Source organism: Danio rerio, chromosome 17 (genome assembly GCF_052040795.2).
Source record: "Danio rerio strain M-AB ecotype USA chromosome 17, GRCz13ab, whole genome shotgun sequence".
Taxonomy (NCBI): domain Eukaryota; kingdom Metazoa; phylum Chordata; class Actinopteri; order Cypriniformes; family Danionidae; genus Danio; species Danio rerio.
Window position 1 is genome coordinate 38,947,441 of NC_141037.1, and position 19,665 is coordinate 38,967,105.

The window sequence follows — 19,665 nt, forward strand, 5'->3', positions numbered from 1 at the left end:
CAACAGCATATAAGAGCCCCTATGACACCCACGTTGTATTTTTCTACATTAAAATGTTCATATATTGTATTTGAAACTACATAATCAGTGCATTGTACAATAGGCTTTTTTACAAACATATTCAACAATTAGGGATATAATGATTATAGATTTTGGTTGTACGATTATATAGTCTAAAGAATAATCATGGTTTCACGGTTATCACATCTAATGTAAATGGCTTCACTTGTGCGCACATATTGACATATATTCTTACATTAGAAATAACACATATAGAGATGTGATATGTGAATAGCTCAGAACTTTACACTTGCGCACAGGTGGCACAACTTTGTTTAGTTGCAGAAATTTCGTTCCAGCAACAGAAACGCGCGTTGAGAAGCCTTTACGATTGAGTATCCAAATGTTTTCGGCTGCTCGCGCCACTTGGTTAATGTCACTTGACTCACTCTCTGCCTATCTGACTACTCTCTGACTATTCACCAATCAGATTTAAAACCCAGGCAGAACTGTTGTACAAATGAAAATACAAAATCATCCTAATAATGATTGTACTAATATTATATTTGTGCTGCATAATTTTGATCAAATAAATGCAGGCATTGTGCATTAGAGACGTATATAAAAGTGTACACTTTTGTTAGTATGTCCAGTACTCTAATAAATAGTTATTCTTATTAAACTACTCCTAAATCAGGTTTATTTAGTTTATTACACACTCAAATTTAAATAATTATGGAAAAAATTTATAATTTACTATTAGTTATCAATCACCATTGGTAAATAATTACTAACCATTGATAAAAATGATTTGAAACTAGGCAAGGGCAAATCTGTTGTCTTTATCCACAGTTATCTCTAGCACACTTAAAGGGACAGTCCCACTGGAGGAACTTCATGTGTCTTTTCGAAGGACTCCTTTCTCATAGACTTTCAGGTTTAACAGCAGACCACCTCCAGAAGGCCTCTTGCTGCAGACGTCTGACTCAGTCTGAAATTTTGACAACTTGTTTACCGATATTGCCTCCGGTCATCATGGAGCAGAACGCTTCTGAAATGTACATACAATAAACAATGAGGGTTCATACAATATGTATGAAAAGCACACATCCATACTAGTGAAAATAATGAGCTCTCACCTCCCATATTTTGGATGCCATTCACAACAGTTTCCAACACCTGTAAAACGAAGAGAAATTGGACATATGAAAGGTTTATGATGGTTCATGCACGCAAAAAAGTGAGTAGACCCGTTGCCTTAAAATTTAAGTAAATGAATTATGTGCGTTTCCCAGGACTGTCAGGCATTCACTGTGTAAAACATATGCCGGAATAGTTGGCGGCTCAAAATAATGAATAAATTATGTGCGTAAAGTTAAACCAACTTAACAGTTCCAAGCTACAATGATTTTACTTACTTTTTAAACTAAAGCCAACATGTCACTTTTAAGGCAATGGGTTTACTCCATTTTTTAAGCTAAGTAAGCTACAGTGGGGACATTTACCTTTATCTGGCCTGTTTTTACCCAGTGGCTGAGCTGCATGAGGCCTTCTGCATGTTTCTCCATGTAGTTCAACACAATAAATCTCTCCCTGTGAACACATAGTTGTGCACATCACATGTCCATAAAGACGTACAGTTGCACTCACTGGCCACTTTATTAGGTACACCTGTTTAGCTGCTTATAAATGTAATTATTTAAGCAGCCAATCACATAAAAGCTACTCGGTGCATTTAGGCATGTAGATGTTGTCACGATGAAATGTTGAAGATCTAATTGAGCATCAGAATGAGAAACAAGGTAAAGTGAAATACCTGTGATGACTGAAACTCATAGTTTAGTAACTCAATTCAAGACTTTAACGTTTATCTTGGTAAGTTTTGTTGTCCAGCTTGTCAGATAGCTTTATGGAAAGCAAGAAGCCACAGTGAGAACTGTGTATGGTGATACGGAGTGGTTCAAGATCTGCATTGTATTGCCACCACTCTTCAACCTCATAAGAAAAGCACTACCAGCAGACATCGAAAGCGGACTGAAAATTGGCAGCAGAAACATCAACAATCTTAGATATGAAGATAAAACCACCCTACTGGCCGAAAGCAGAGAAGATTTGGAGTGACTCATCCTGAAAGTGAGACATGTGGGGTTATGCCTGAACATTACAAAAATGAAGGTGAGGACGACCTCTGAGAATGGAAGATGCAGCATAAAGATCCCCAGTACTGGACTTTATATTCCTTTGTTCCATGATTGACCGAAATGGGGACACAAAACCTAAAATCAAGACACGGTTAACCATGGATGGAATGCAATGGTGAGCATGAATGCCATCTGGAAAAGTAAGGATATCAGCACTGGAACTAAAGCAAGACTAGTCTTCCCCATAGCAACTTATGGCTGCGAGACCTGGACGATCAAGAAGACAGAGAGAAGAAAGACTGACACCTACGAATTGCTAAAGGAGACTGTTGCACACCCTGTGGTCAGCGAGACTCACCAACAAAGTTCCAGGGTGCATCAAGCCAAACACCTCGTTGGAAGCCAAAATTCATTCATTCATTCATTCATTTTCTTGTCGGCTTAGTCCCTTTATTAATCCGGGGTCGCCACAGCGGAATGAACTGCCAACTTATCCAGCAAGCTTTTTTTTCACGCAGCGAATGCCCTTCCAGCCTCAACCCATCTCTGGGAACATCCACACACACATCCACACACACTCAGACACTATGGACAATTTAGCCTACCCAATTCACCTGTACCACATGTCTTTGGACTGTGGGGGAAACCAGAGCACCCAGAGGAAACTCATACGAAGGCAGGGAGAACATGCAAACTCCACAGAGAAACGCCAACTGAGCCGAGGTTCGAACCAGCGACCTTCTTGCTGTGAGACGACAGCACTACCTACTGCGCCACTGCCTGAAGCCAAAATTACCAAGCAGAAATGATCCTATTTTGGCCATGACATGTGTAGCAATTCACTCGAGAAGGCAGTCATGCTGGGAATGGTCCGTTGAAGTAGGAGGAAATCTGCCCAAGATCTTGTTGGCTCGATACTGTCAAATCTGATAAAAAACATAAGCTTGCATGAACTCAAAGAAGCGATGATTACTTGAACTGTGAGAGGAGAATGATCCACATAATGACCGAAAATTGACCTCGGTTGAATGGATAATTGATTGATTAAAGTTTGGTTGAACGTTCTTAATAAAACAGGCCCCAGATCAGCTAGCAGAACTGCAAACTGAGTTCTAAATTCACATAACTCATCAAGTTCAGACAACAGCAGATTGACAAGCTATACTGTACTTTATAACTGCAGGTATATATGAGCAATATCACACTCTAGCAGTGCGATATGGCTGGCGGGAGGCATGCGTTGTCACGAGGCCGCAGGCCAACCAGTGCCGATATACAGCCATATCGCACTGCTACGAGTGTGATATTGCGTTTATACAGCAGTTTGACGCCATAATTGTGTACATGAAAACAAAATCAAACATGGAGAGTCTCAAAAACACTTTTGTTTGAGGAACTACTTTCTTCCGCCTAGATTCAAATCATAAGCTGACAATTAAACAGCTGAGCGTGCATCTTTTAAACTTTAGATCTGTAGTGTCTGCTTTTTGCTGGTTGTATGTGGGCGGAGTAATACACAAATGGTAAAGAGGCTGTACGGGTGCTGATATTACTTAAATATGTCACGGCTATCAGCCAATCAGATTCGAGAACCAGACAGAACTGTTGTATAATTATTTATATTAACTTCAACTGTTAAAAGCTATTAGAGTTATGAGTAACTAATAAAGTTATGGTAATAAGCTTAACCTTTTTTAAATTTGACTGTAATACAATAACATGCACTCTTTGCAATGCTGCTTAGAATCGTTATTGTGAAAAGGGTTATACAAATAAACTTGAATTAAATTTTCCCTGATTGGATGAGTCTTGATTTCGGCTGTGACATTCAGATAAACAGAAAACGAAGCCATTTCTAAAAATAGTCCAGCAACCTGGCTGTACCTAATAAAGTGGCCACTGTACAAAACTGTATTCTTGAAAGCATACTTCTAGAAAGCACTTCTAGTACCTTGTTATGTTGTTACGACGCAAAGCTTCTTGGGTATCTTGACTTAAAGGAGGAGGGTAAGGCACATCCTTGTTGTACTGCGAGATTTGGCCGCACAGGATCACATGAGCACGGAGATTCATCTGCAGTGTAAATATTGCACAGTAACAGATAGGACTCATATAAACTGGCATAAAGAGTGTTGTATGAAGGCAAAACAAATTGTGCCGGCTGTACCTGTGATATAACAGCATCGCTGATGGGGCCGCCTACATTGTCAAAGTAAATATCAATGCCTCTGGGGCAATGCTCTCTCAGCGCTGAGCTGACGTCTCCATTTCTGTAGTTTATCCCTGCTGTAAATCCCAGCTCTTTTACCAAGGTCTGACATTTCTGGTCAGAGCCGCAAATCCCCACGACTGTCTTACAACCATCCAATCGGCCAATCTAAACGCACAATAGAGGGCACGCTTAAAATCCAGAGCTATACTGTATATATATAGTATGGGAAAAAGTATTGAACACGTCATGTTTTTTCCTAGGAATAACATTTGTAAGGAAGCTGTTGACATGGACTTGAACCAGATTTTGGTAAAAACGAAACAATACAAACATAAAAATAAAACAAAACAAAAATATCTGAGAAATATGTTATGTGTAGTAACAATGAAATGACACAAGGAGAAAGGCTGGAAAGCATTTCAGCTGTTGTCTGGGCTTTCACTGCCTTTCCACACCTCCCTTTCTTCATGTGTTTAATACTTTTCCCTCGCATCGTTTCATTTTAATACACATAATTTATAAAGTCATTAGATTTGTTTTCTTTACATGGATTACTTTGGTTGTTTCCAGGGAAAATTTCAGGTCAGCGTCTCACTGTAGTTGATGGCTAAATAATTAGCCCTACTGTGAAATTGTAATCTTTTTTCAAATATTTGCCAAGTGATGTTTGCAGCGCATCTAACTTTTCACAGTATTTCCTATTATATTTGTATATTCCTTGTTTCTTTTAGTTTGGCTGGCTTTTTACATTTTAAAATATAATTTTTAATGTCATTATTATTCTACTGGCTACAGAACAAACAACTGCAGTCCAATGACTTGGCTAATTAACACTGATCGATATTTTAGATTAGTGCCAATTAACCAAACCTGACTAGTTATCCTGTTAACCTAGTAAAATATTATGTACGGTAATCATGGCAGAGAAAAAAAAATTCCGGTCCTCTGCGGAAAACACAAGATCCCTGAAGAATGCATATTGAGAAACAGCTATACAAAATGTGCAGGGCGGAGATTGGGGGTAAGGACTGGAATTGAGAAAAACTGGTATAACCACTAGTCATTAGCAATCATAATACTTTTTAACGTATATTTTCCTATCAAACTAGGAAAAGATTTATCATTAGAACACCTTTTTTATGCCTAACTGACATTAAGACCTGGATGACCAATAACTCTGCAACTAAACGAAAATAAAACACAAGTGTTATTATTCGATCCCGCTGCTACCAACAATTCAATTAAAACTCAGCTAAGATTCCTAAATGACAATCTGCACAATCATGGCAAGAATCTCCACTCTTGCAGTTTGACAAACATGTAGCGGTGAAGAGCAGCTTTTTCCAGTTTAGATTGGTGGCAAAAGTTAAACCATTTCTTTCAAAAAAAAAAAGATTTAGAAATTGTAACCCATACTTTAATCTCCTCTCGGTTAGACTACTGCAACTCTTTAAACATGGGTCTACTTCAGTAAACACTCTCTCGGTTACAGTTGGTCCAGAATGCAGCCGCCAGATTATTAACAGGAACTAAGAAAAGAGACCATATCTCCACTGTCCCTGCCTCATTGCACTGGCTTTCTATAATATTTAGAGTTGATTTTAAAATCCTTAAAATCTTATCACTTAAAAAGCATTGCACAATTCTGCCCTGGTCTATGTCAGTAAACTTATTAGAACATATATAACTTTTGGGACAGGATTTTTACTCCCTTGCTTTGAGTAACACATGCATGTTATTTCTTATATGTATTATAGGATTACTTAGTAAAGTATATATAGTATTCTTATATTTTTAAATACCATTTTTTATTATTTTATTTTATTGTAAATCACTTTGGATCAACTACGGTTGTGTAAAATTGTGCTCTATAAATAAAGTTTGCCTTGCCTTGCCTATAACCCAAAATATTTTACATTTCATTCAATAGTAAAGTCATGCTTGTAGAAAGTTTAGTCAAACTGATATATACATGATTTAAAAAAAGAACAATTTTCCATGACAAAAAATGAATGTTCTGCCAAACTGCCTTGGCAAACACCACTAGCTATTAAAAATCTATTCACAACCACCCTTTTTACAGGCATTTAAAACTTTCAACAGTGAATGAACTCATCTCCCTTGTCCATTCTCAGATTACCTGTCCAGCAACTGACCCACAAGCTCCGGCTGCTCCGCTCACGACCATCGTCTGCTGGGCACCTGCAGTCACATGACCCTTCTCTCTCACCCCAAAAAACGCAGTAAGGCCAGGCATGCCCACCGCACCAAGAAAATACGACACATGACCATCCACCATCCCTGGGTCGACCTACAAGAACAGCACACCTGAGATGCAAACACACTCTACATTGGCTCAAACTGTCCAAAATGACCATCAAACCTTTTGCAAAAGGCTGCCATCCATCACATCGTAGGTTTGCCAATGCCAGTTGAAGGAGGTGACGATGGTGCCCACAGATAAATCCGGATTCTTGCTGGCTTCAACTACACCAACTCCTCCTCCATCCACACACTCCTCCAATCTCCATGGCAACAGGTAGTCAGCTCCAGTATCGTCGTTCATGCGACAGCGCTGCGTTGAGTGTTGGGGTTAATACCGTTTTATCATTGAGTGAATAAGCTAATGTGCCTGTTTTATGCTCATTTTTTTTCAAGGTCTCCTACAATGTTTACATGCGTACACGATCTAAAACACTTTGAATTTCTCATAGTACAGCCTACTTTGCAGCACTGCCCCTTTAGCTTGTTCCAGGATTGTATCTTTTCCTTTTGAAAGCCTGCAGTGCTCTGATTGGTCAGATGGCTCAGACGCCGTTTACATTAGGTATGCTAGTTTTTGTTTTGAAACGCATATTATTACAGTTCGGGCGGCGCGGTGGCCCAGTGGGTAGCGCTGTTGCCTCACAGCAAGAAGGTTGCTGGTTCGAGACTTGGCTGGATCATTTGGCATTTCTGTGTGGAGTTTGCATGTTCTCCCTGTGTTCGTGTGGGTTCTATAGGTGAATTGGGGAGGATAAATTGTACCTAGTGTATGGGTGTGAATGAGAGTGTATGGGTGTTTCCCAGAGATGGGTTGCAGCTGGAAGGGCATCTGCTATGTAAAACATATGGATAAGTTATCGGTTCATTCCGCTGTGGCGACCCCAGATTAATAATGGGACTAAGCCGAAAAGAACATGAATGAATGAATTAATATGTTACGGTGACTGGAATACACACTACTTGCATATCTTCGACCAGCAAAAACTGGGCATTTTGAAAATAAAGATTGCATTTTATTTTGGTATTCATTAGAGACAGAGTGAAATGGGGATGTGGCTACACCCCCAGACATTTGATCACAATTTTGTGGTGACTTACTGGCAGCATTGTTGCCAGCAGTTTACCACAACTGCCCCTTTGCATTTAATTACTTGTAAATGTGTTTTACAGTAGTAGAGCCCTACCGCAATTTCATTTTGCAGTAAAATAGGCTTACCGCAACTTCTTTTTATGGTAAAATGACCTTAACCACATTTGAATTGTACAGTATGACAACTTTACAGTATTTTACTGTCATTTAATTACATTTTACACTGACAGTACAAAACCTTTACTTTTAGTATTTGCTATTGAATTTAATAAATTACAAACAAGTGACGAGATCAGTATTTTCATTATTCATTGTTATTAAATCCATTTTAAACACTGCATTGTGGGTAATTTTACAACTTTTTTATTAACTTTCTCATTTTTGTCCTCAACTACAGTAGCAGTGCTTGATTACTTTGATTACAGTAGAATACCGCAAATATGCAGTAAGTTACTGTAAAAGTTTTTAAATTACACACAATGCAGTACATATTAGAGTAGAGAACTGTAAAGAGTAATGCTACGTCACAGTTCACATACTTTCCATCCGAAATAGTAGAATTAGTATGTCCCAAATGAGTGAAAAATGTAATAAACTACAAACATGATGGACACCCGAGACCAACGGTCACGAAGAAAGGCTTCGGTAAAGATGTTTAAATGACTATTAATTAATATCTAGTGTTTACTGTCTTATATTTCATCTGCAACAACATGACTGAACTTATATATAGACATGTTTGGACATTAACGTCTGGCAGATATGACATGGATGGCAGATTATCCTGCTGCTGCTTCTTCTCCAATAAGGTATTTCAATATGACAGAAATATGGATGATGTGGTGAGATGATTGACAGGGCTTTAAGCAACACAACCATCTGTTAAAGAGTAATTAGTATGCCTGAAAGCTTGCATACTCTCCTGTTACACACTCAAAAGTATATACTTTTCCTTCTCATAAAAGTACATGCAGTACTTTTAAGGAGTAGTATAGGTATGCGTATTGGGATGCAGCATTTATGTGTATGATTTACTGGCCGTTTTTGCTGGAAATAACTGTAAAATTGCGGCAACAGTGTATCCACAATCTATCTCTGAATGGTCTTCTAGACTTTTACGTATTGTTCCCTGATACCTTACTGCAAGTATGTTTGCTGGAAAAATGCATGTCTGGTGAGCCTGAATGGTCACATAGCACGCATTTTTGGCTGTAGTGTGGACTGAAATAGTTTTTTTCTAAAACGCAGAAGCATTTTTATTAGGTATACGCCAAGCTAGTGTTTCTTCCCATACTGATAAACTTCCGGTGAACAGTTAATGTGATTTTTTTTCATTTTATACGGTTCCTTTTACAGCATTGATGTTATAATGAAATTAAAATACAATTAGTAAAATAGATTTTGGCATTCTTTTAGTTGCTCAAGCGTAAAACGAGACAAAAAGTAGTTTACTCGCACACGCCCATCAGAATCGGCAGGCTAGCAGAGAAGCTCCATTGAATATACCGGCGTAAAATAAATGTTCATGTTTTAAAGACATGGCGGGGAAAATGTAATTTTATGCAGTGCTTCTAAAAACAATCTGAGATCCACTTTATATCGCATATCACTCAGCCAGTGGAGGTCTGTGATTTTTAAAGAAAACAGACCTTAAACGCACCGATTTTGTAATGGAAATTCAGTTCACCGGAATCACTTAACCCAGGTTACTGACAAATTAAAAGTCCTTTAGCATACTTCCACATATACCCTATTCTAACAAGCGATTTTAAAATGAAAAGACGCTAGTGTAAACACAGCCTCACAGTGTGATTGGGTACCTCCTCACCATATATTCATATATTCATTTTCCTTCGGCTTAGTCCCTTTATTCATCAGGAGTCGCCACAACGGAATGAACCACCAACTAATCCAGCATATGTTTTACACAATAGATGCCCTTCCAGCTGCAAGCCAGTACTGGGAAACATCCATACACAGTCATTCACACTCATAAACTACGGTCAATTTAGTTTAATCAATTCACCTGTCCTGCATGTCTTTAGACTGTATGGAAAACCCAAGCAAACACGGGGAAAACATGCAAACTCCACACAGAAATGCCAACTCATCCAGCAGAGGCTCGAACCAGCGACCTTCTTGCTGTGAGGCAACAGTGCTAACCACTGAGCCACCATGTCGAAACCAAAAACTCATTAGTCATGATCATTTTTGGATAAATTTGTGAGCAAAAACTCATCCTTTCAAAGTTGCTTGTAAAAAAACAACAACATAAATGTCTCAACTCTTCCTGGCATAGCTACAAATATTAAAGGGTCAAAGTAGACTTGTTCATGGCAGCCAGTTAAAACCAAAGGCTGGCTTTATGCAAATTAGTTAATGCAAAAAAAAAAGCTGAAATTATGGATAAGTAGTTTTAGGCAAGAATCAGTGATTTCATTTTGGACAAAATAGCCCTGTTTATCAATATATGAAACATCGGAGGATTATTTGCACGTTCTCCCTGTGTTTGCGTGAGTTTCCTCTGGGTGCTCCGGTTTCCCCCACAAGTCCAAAGACATGCAGTACAGGCGAATTGGGTAAGCTAAATTGTCTGTAGTGTATGTGTGTGAATGAGAGTGAATAGGTGTTTTCCAGTGATGGGTTGCGGCTGGAAGGGCATCCACTGTGTAAAACATATACTGAATAAGTTGGCGGTTCATTACGCTGTGGCGACCCCAGATTAAGAAAGGGACTAAGGCGACTAACACTTTAATCCCCATTAATAATAAAAAAAAACTTAATTATTCTTCATATTTAATTTTATTTTACATAATTATGCAAACAATCTAATTTTCTGACAAATGTCACATCGTAAAGCAAGTGATTTACTGAATAAAGAATAATTTTGCATGTAAGCATTTTTAAAATGAGGATATGAAAACTGAAACCACAAAAAGAAGTATATATATATATATATGCAGATGGAGCGAGTCAAGTCTCACCATGTAAGGGTCAACTGAGAGATAAAGAGTCCGAACCAACACTTGTCCTTCCTTCAGCTCTGAGGATGTCGTGGTCTCCTCTACACGGAAATTCTCTTTAACTGGTTGACCATTGTTGCCTAATCATATGCGAAGAAAAAACATGAGTTTTAGACACTGGGCTAATGGGCTACATTTGATTGTTAAAGTTGTGTAAGCTGAACAAAACCTTTAACATTTACCTGGTCGGGAGCTCAACACAACTCTTGTTACATTTAACATTTTCTCTTTTTTATTAACGCTTTTTATATAAAAAAAATATATGTCTGTGCAGTACTTGCAAATATTTACAAAGCAACTCCCTTGCTTGCAGAAAGAGTGTTTCTTCCTGAAGTAATCACGTGAGTCCTAGGCGCGCGTCTGATTGGTTGCACGAGAGTTAAAGGGTCGCGTGTTTTTTCACCTGAGGAAAGCAGAGTTGCAAATCGGTTCTTTTGAATAGTTTGTTTCAGAGAATCGGCTCCTTTTGTTGTACTATATCAAATACAGGTAAAATGCATTTTTATATTTATATAAAGAGTTTTTATATACATATTTATATATAAATATTTATAAGAATAATTTATATTTTAAAAAATCTAATTATTAAAATACTGTATCCATTTATTCACGTGCTTATTTGAATCAATTATTTGAACTTTATCATAAACTTTACTCCAATTAGCATTTGTTTGTTTATTCAATGTACTATTTATGTATTTTAATTTAAATCCTTATGTCTAAATATTATGCTTAATTTTTATTCATTCATTCTTTTTCTTTTCAGCTTAGTCCCTTTCTTAATCTGGGGTCACCACAGCGGAATGAACCACCAACTTATCCAGCATATGTTTTACACAGCGGATGCCCTTCCAGCTGCAACCCATCACTGGGAAACACACTCATGCACTATGGACAATATTAGCATTTCACCTACAGCGCATGTCTTTGGAAACCCACACGAACATGGGGAGAACATGCAAACTCCACAAAGAAATGCCAACTGACCCAGCTGAGACTCACGTTCTTGCTGTAAGGCGAGAGAGCCACCCACTGCGCCACTGTGCTGCCCTATGCTAAATTTATTCTTTTAAATTTGTATATATATATATATATATATATATATATATATATATATATATATATATATATATATATATATATTTTTTTTTTTTTTTTTTTACTTTAAATAAAACATTTTATTATATTCTATTAGTAACATTTTAATATTTTGTTCTGCTTTACCAAGGTATTTGTTTAAATAAAATACTTTATAATTTACTTTAACATTATTTTATATCATTAATTTAAAGATTTAATAATTAGCCTAAATTAGTTTTCCTATAAAATAAACAAATAGTATAGACCCTAAATAACACTTAAACTCACACATACAACGCTACAATTAAATGCTCACAATAGAATATTAGCTTTTTCAATGCTGTAATAAAATACTAGCCGCTTATTTTTGGCTCTGCCAGTCAGAGTGGTTGAGATGACTCAAGCACTGCTAAACCTTTTTCCCACGTTTCTATAAACAAATCCAAAAGAGTTTTCTTAAAAAAAATAATAATAAAATTAAAAAAAAAAAAAAAAAATATATATATATATATATATATATATATATATATATATATATATATATATATATATATATATATATATATATATATATATTCCTTGCAGGATAGTTAATGAAGGTATATTTTCTTACACAATCTTTAAAACAGATCCTTAGCCAGCCCATTGAAAGGGTGTTTCTTTTTTCCTCAACAAGTGGACCTTTTTGCAGTTATTCACTTCATTTTCGTTGAAATGATGAGGTTCAAATACAGCATTTTAGTCACATTTTAAGCACTAATTTTTACAAGATTAAAACTAAAATGGTCTTATGTATGTGTGTTAATGAGTGTGTGTGGATGTTTCCCAGTACTGTATACTGGATAAGTACTGTATGCTGGATAAGTAGTATCAAGTAGTAGATAAGGCAGTTCATTTTGCTGTGGTTTTCCATTGGAATAATCAAAAAATATATTCTCTTAAAGCCTTTTTAATAATTTATGAAGGCATTCAGCCAAAATTGGACAAATGAGCTCTAAATGGCCAAAATCTTGTAGGGGTAATAACATAGTAACAAATCAATTACAAAACGTTCAGCATTAAACCTTGGGGGTTCATAATACAGGTTAGAAAATAATAAATAAATAAATAAATAAATAAATAAATAAATAAATAAATAAATAAATAAATAAATAAATAAATAAATAAATAAATAAATAAGGTTCAACAAAATAAAAACTTATGAATGTCCAATGATAATTCTGGCCACAACAATTTTTAAGTAATTTCAGTGAGGAGTAATAGAGTTTATGGTCGTTTTGAAAGTGTTTAAAGCATGGGGGACAGTCTTTTTACCTACAGCAGTGTATGTGATATTTAGCAAGTAGGAAAACAATATTTACAATGTCTGATATTGACTTATCTACATAAGACAAACTGCTAATTTAAAATGAGCTGAAACAACACAATTCTTGAGACAATTCTTTTTTTTTTTTACAGTGCAATTCATCAACATAAAAGACAATACAGTGGATGTTAAACACATGGATGTTTGACATTTTTAATGCCAGCCATTCTCTAGAATCACTCCAGAATTTGCATGAATGGGGCAAGTACAACATAGGTGTAGATTCACAGAAGGAACACTCTGCCTTATCAAATTTAAATCGCTTGTGCACTCAAATTTATTTATTTTTGCTCGTTCAAACTACTTATTTAAAATAAGCTGAAACAACAGAATTCTTGAGGTTTCATTGGGACAACTTAATTCTTTTATGTTCAATCCACATAAATTGGTAAATATGTTGAGTTTACTTAATCGATTTGTGTTGGGGCAACATGAATGAATTGTGTGGAACCTTGCATTTTTTACAGTGTAGAAAATAAGAAACAGGATAAATCCTGTGACTTTATATGTATCTCTTATTTAACTTACTGTATTTTTTTCTTGTTTTATCCCCCTGGCATCTTCTATGTTCCTTCTATAGTTTATAATGTTTCATTATGCTGTAATAATTTACTGTTTAATAAAAAAAGCCACATATGATATTAGGAAATTTACATAAACTAAATAAACTTCATTAATATTCATATCTGATCGTAAATCTCCCTCAGCGTTCGCTAAGTGTGTCTCCAGACTCCTGTACTAAAGATGCAAGAGAAAAATGACATCAGTTTGCAATTTGCGGCGGGTGGCGCTCTTGTTTCCAACGAGGAAGTGACGCTGCGAGCAAAAAGGCTTAAAGTTTTTCCCCCTTTTTTCTTCTTGAAAGCAACACGAAAAAGATGCAGATCGCCGGAGCCGCCTCGCAGACGCTTTAAAGGTAATGTAATGCGCATTAAGTCCTAACTAGACTCAGCCTGGATGTATTTCCACGTGTAAGACACAAACTGATGGCGAGTTTCTGCAGGACGTCGAAAGAAGCCCTCGTTCATTTCGATTGGGTGGTTCCGCACTTCTGACAGAAACAATTAGATGCGCATTTTACGGCGTTGCGAGTTGTAGTTTCGGGTAAACAAACGAATGCGCGAGCGCTGCAAAGAAATGCAAGTGTGCAGAAGCAGAAAGTCTCCATCAGTAGAACGTGTTGCAACAAAATGTCTATTAATATTGCAATCAGATGCACGCGTTTCCTTTAAATCAGTGGCGGTGTCAGCGTGAGTGCGTCCGTGTCAGTTGTGTACCTGCGTTATGATGGATCGTGTTACTGTTGTGCAACATTTGGCGGTGTTGCAACAACTGTGTCATATATACTTGTGTCAGCCTTCCCCTCAAGCCCTTGCAACGCATACTGAGTGTAGCCGTTTTCTGATTACATCTGGGACAAGATCATTTATGCACTGCACTTACAAGAGTTACAAGCATGCATGTGTTGCAGCTGCTACGTGCATTCTGTGCTTAATAATGCAGTCTGTATACATCAGGAACATGCATCTACTTCCAGTAATGTGTGGGAGTGATAGTTTACACACCCTAATAGCAATATGTGATGCATCAGATTGTTCATTGAGGCTGGTGCACTCAGCACATGCCATGCCTGGTGAATGTCTGGTGGCTTTGCACTTTATTTTAAGGCACAGCATAGAGCAAGAGAGAGAGAGTCTACAAACTGACACGGTGAGGCCTATATGGGTGTCTCCTTACTCACGGCAGCACATGCTTGATCATGTCTGTGCTGCTGGAGCTCTGCACGCACACAGAAATGTTCAGAGTTAATGGTGTTGTTGAGTAGATGTGTTTCATGAATTTTGCTACTGATTCCTTTCAGTCTGCTGACTCCAGCTCAGTCATGTTCCCTTTTTTACATTGTTCTCAATTGTATCACTTAGAACTGGAACTATTGTCTGTCATTCAGTTGGGATGTGTGAAATGGTTGGTTCACTAAAAAATGAACGTTTAAGATTTTTTGGAGGTGAACTATCCCTTTAGTACCTGCCGTTTTCCAGCTTGTGATAACTTGATCTCATATTTGTCTGTTAGTGCTACATCATGTCAGGCTTAGAAACTAGCGTCAGACCAAAACTAGACCGGCACGCCTCGAATTCACCGAATCTGTAATTTCTGCCTGAGAAATGGCTTCATGACATTATAAAAAGACATTTACAGTACAGTTATAGCTGCATAATGTTATGAGATATGTTGTATAATGACTGTGGTTATAAATATATTATGGTAGTCAACATTTGTAATGGATCAAAACAGCTTTTCAAAATTATCCCAAGACATAAATGGGTGTTGTTCGATAGTTTCAGGACAACTTTGATGAAAGATTTTGATCTTCAAATATCAAGTACAATTGTGTTATGCTGGCGGCTGAACAACATATTGTCTCAGCATCGATATCGCAATGTGTCAATTTGCAATAATCACATCGCAGGATGTGCAATGTCAAGTTGGGATTATAGTTGATCAGCATCACAGTTTAGAACTAGTGATTTGTGGAGTCATAACAAATTTGAACCCTAAAATAGAGTGAAAGATTTTCATTTTAATGTGTTTTTAAGACCCGTAGTCAAGCAAACTTAAACCAAGAGGTTATAAATGTACATATACCAAAGTTAATTGTGTTTAATTACTTATACAATGAGGACTCTACACTACACAGCGTTATTTTATCTATTATTATTATATTTCTTTACCTCAATACTGGTAGATTCCACTGAAAACCTTAAACTTTTTGTACAATTGTATATGTTTATTGTAATTTGTGCAGATACTCCTCTACAAAATCATCCCAATCAATGTAAAAATATTAATTCATTCCAAATAGTTATATGAGATCTTGTCAAATTATATTCATATTGCTATATATTGCACACAAACTAAATAGTTTTTGTCTAATACCTGCAGCCCTATTGTAAAATAAAATGCAAAATATCATATAAGTGCGATCATAGATTACGTCTTCACCACAGTTTCTGTTCATCTTTGACCCAGTACAACAGTAACTAATATATGAAATGTAAAATAAGTTTTGGGTTGCATTTAAAGTTCAAACATTTTTACATCCAATCACAGTAATGACATTAAAGTCTGCATAAATTCAATATTTATTCATTCATTCATTCATTTTCTTTTCGACTTACTCCCTTTATTAATCAGGGGTCGGCACAGCAGAATGAACCGACAACTTTTCCAGCATATGTTTTACGCAGCGGATGGTCTTCTAGCTGTAACCCATCACTGGGAAACATCCAGTGACCGTTTTGCTGTGAGGCTATAGTGCTACCCAATGCATCTCCACGCTGCCAAAAATCAATATTTATAATCTTTATTTTGCTATAGCTAAAAAAATGGTGGTCTTAAGGTGAACAATTTATCTATGCAAGTTGATCCACTGCCAAAATAAAAAGTCAGTTTGACATTTGGGTGAAACATACTAAGCTATGCCTGCCCCTCCAACCTGTTAGATCAGTGGAGAAGCACAAAGATAAGCCCTGCTCCCTACTTAATATTCTATTTCAATTGCAATTATGTCATCATACTGAATTAAGTCAACTTCTGGTTCATGCTGACTTTAATAACACTTAATTCAGATTTAAATATATCCCGAAGTTCTGATGGAGACTGATGTAGAAATAAAATTTTGAGCCTTTTTAGTGTAAGTACAAATGCACTTGTTACCTAAAAAAGACCTTAAAATACTACAACATTAGAAACCAACAGTTTGTCCCTAAACTGTGTAAATTATTGCAAAGTGTGCTGTTAAATTCTATCCCAATAGTGATCTGAGGGTAAAAGTAATAAAATGTCAACTTTAAATATTCATAAATGCGGTATTATTATTAATAACAAGTTATTAATACAAATATTCAGACAAAAATAATATTCAGAAAAAAACAATCCAGTTTCATTTCAAATATTTCTGAAAAATGTAAACATTTTTCTATATTTTAATAAAGTGGGAATAAAATTGTAAACAAATCGAAGCAACGTACATGTTAGAATGAAACAGTATGAAGTCATCATACTTGGGTAAAGTTTTTCAAAGACCAAAATAATATGTTGTTTTCCCAGTTGTTCAAATAGCACAAACTGACAAAACGAGGATCACTTTCCTCATAACTTTACTCACACTAAAGTTGTTTTTTCAATTTAATGAATTTATTTCTTATGTTGAACAAATAAAGGTATTCAGTAGGGATGTAAGGGTATCAGAATGTCACGGTACGGTATTTATTGAAGCATTTACAGGAAAAACAAAACTTATGAAAATACTCCAAAAAAGTGCCAAAAGTGTCAATGACATACAAATTAGCCATCTATCTGTAAGCTTTGAAACAGGAACTTCAATTTTAATAACAAAAAATATTAAACCATGTAAAAAAAATAAAGTTTCAATTTAGTATTGTTGAAAACTCATCACATTCAACATTTAATCATTCACTCACTCACTTAGATAGAGATGGGTTTTAAGGAAAATTATCATATAACTATAATCTGGTAAAAGCTGGTATCTCTGGGTATTTACAATGTCCCCTGCAACAGAAAAAAACCCTCTCATTTGGGACTGAGGTTTCTGGGACAGAGATATGACTTGGCCCAGGTTGACAGCAGTGGGTAACGTTGTGCATTGTCTTTCCCCCACTTGAGAGGACAAACCATGAGTGAGAAAGAGGTCTCTTTGCGGTACAAGTCAATGTCTGCATCAATCTGAACAGTGAGCTGTGTTTCTGCAGTCCCCATGACTGTTATTAGTCGTATTCCCCAACTTGCAGGCACGTGCACACATAGGGCTCAACCTGTGCAGTGCACATGCCTTTTTTAGACTTGGATAGAAAATACCCTTTCAAAATGATCAAAAGTGCCCCCGCGACACGACACACCCTCCGTCCCGCCCTTCAGTAGGCGCGCGACAACACCGCTCTTGAGTGTGCGCGCTCAACCCCCCCTCCCCGCTTTACAGTACGCGCGCGACAACACAGCTGATCAGAACGCGCGCGACAACACAGCTGATCAGAACGCGCGCGACAACACAGCTGATCAGAACGCGCGCGACAACACAGCTGATCAGAACGCGCGCGACAACACAGCTGATCAGAACGCGCGCGACAACACAGCTGATCAGAACGCGCGCGACAACACAGCTGATCAGAACGCGCGCGACAACACAGCTGATCAGAATGCGCTATTCAGTACGCGTGTGGCGACAACACCCGCTTTAAGTTCGATCATTTCCAGCTCTTTTTCATCCCCGCTTCTAGCAGCACACTCCATTTCCGCATTACTGGATCTGTAGCGACAACAGACCGCAAAGGATGATGGCCACGCCTGGGCTGATGGGAATTGTAGTTTCCGCTACCTCCCGTTCGCTTCATTCGCCTGAGCAAATTTTCTCATAAGACCTATAGTTTTACCGAGTCATGCGACTACGGTAATATCGAAAAAAATTAATATTGCGGTATGACGGTATTTACAATACCGTTACATCCCTTGTTATTCAGACATCTATAATAGGGACAAAAAGCTATGCAAGTCAATGACTGTTGCTTCATTCCAACATTCTTCAGTGCATCTTCCTTCGTGTAGTGCAAATTCCTTCGTGTTTAACATAAGAAAGAAATAAGGAGGATGAGTAAATAACTGATGACTGAATTTTCATTTTTGGGTCGACTATCCCTTTAAGATGCTTTTGTTAATCTGATAACAAGTGGACAAATCTAAAAACATGTTTGAATGGGGTCTGAAACATGTTGAGCCTGTTCACTTTCAACCACTTCCAGATTGCTTTCATAGGTTGAACCCTCCTCATGTGGTGGACTGTGTTTAAACAGCGCCAAAGACCACCTACTCTTTGCCTACTGACCTAATTCAACCTTACGGGATGGGTTGCTGAAGCGTGCATGCTGAAGCCAGATGGGATTTAAACTTTGCCGTCTAAAATCATAAGCTAAGTTTGAAGGCAACAAAACAAAAGCATTATGTCCCATACTGAATCTGACACCGACCTCTCTCCTTTAATGTTCATATGCAAATTGTGTGAGCTCTTATTTGCAATATTAGTAAAATAATAAATAAAAGAAACCCATGTATTCCCTCAATATTCGGAAGGTGGTCAAAAGTGCATAAAAGAAAGACATTAAAACCACAAGTGTAAGCAGGAATGTGTCTCCTCATCTGCTAGTTATTCCATCGACCAAAATGCATCTTAATACCAGGTGTCAATGAGGCTTAAAAAAACAGGAGCTGGATTTAGGATGTTACTAACTGTGGAAACCCCCTGTAAAAGGGGTCCTCCCAGGCAAACACCTCTAAAGAAAATAAATTAAACTTTGTACAAAATGGGACAATCTTTGTATCCTATATAAGTAGAGTGAATAATGTTATAATGTATAATCCTTCCTGCTGTCACAAACGTGATATAAGTGTTTTTTTGGTAATGTAGATAGAAGGCT

General features: G+C 37.1%; 2 protein-coding genes across 2 annotated transcripts in view; one reads left to right on the plus strand and one right to left on the minus strand.

Moving 5' to 3' along the window:
- Positions 1-824: 824 nt before the first annotated feature.
- Positions 825-11,066, minus strand: ptgr2 (prostaglandin reductase 2). The gene is given in 9 exon segments (NM_001256223.1): positions 825-1,051; positions 1,140-1,179; positions 1,506-1,593; positions 4,093-4,214; positions 4,309-4,518; positions 6,494-6,664; positions 6,737-6,928; positions 10,693-10,811; positions 10,914-11,066. Coding segments are annotated over 9 exon segments (1,047 nt in total). The 5' UTR covers positions 10,954-11,066; the 3' UTR covers positions 825-986.
- Positions 11,067-14,031: 2,965 nt separating this feature from the next.
- mideasb (mitotic deacetylase associated SANT domain protein b) overlaps positions 14,032-19,665 on the plus strand; it is a 61,294-nt gene continuing 55,660 nt past the window's right edge. Inside the window, exon 1 of the mRNA XM_087290830.1 lies at positions 14,032-14,093. The gene's annotated coding sequence lies outside the window, so the exon portion shown is untranslated. The remainder of the gene's footprint in view (positions 14,094-19,665) is intronic.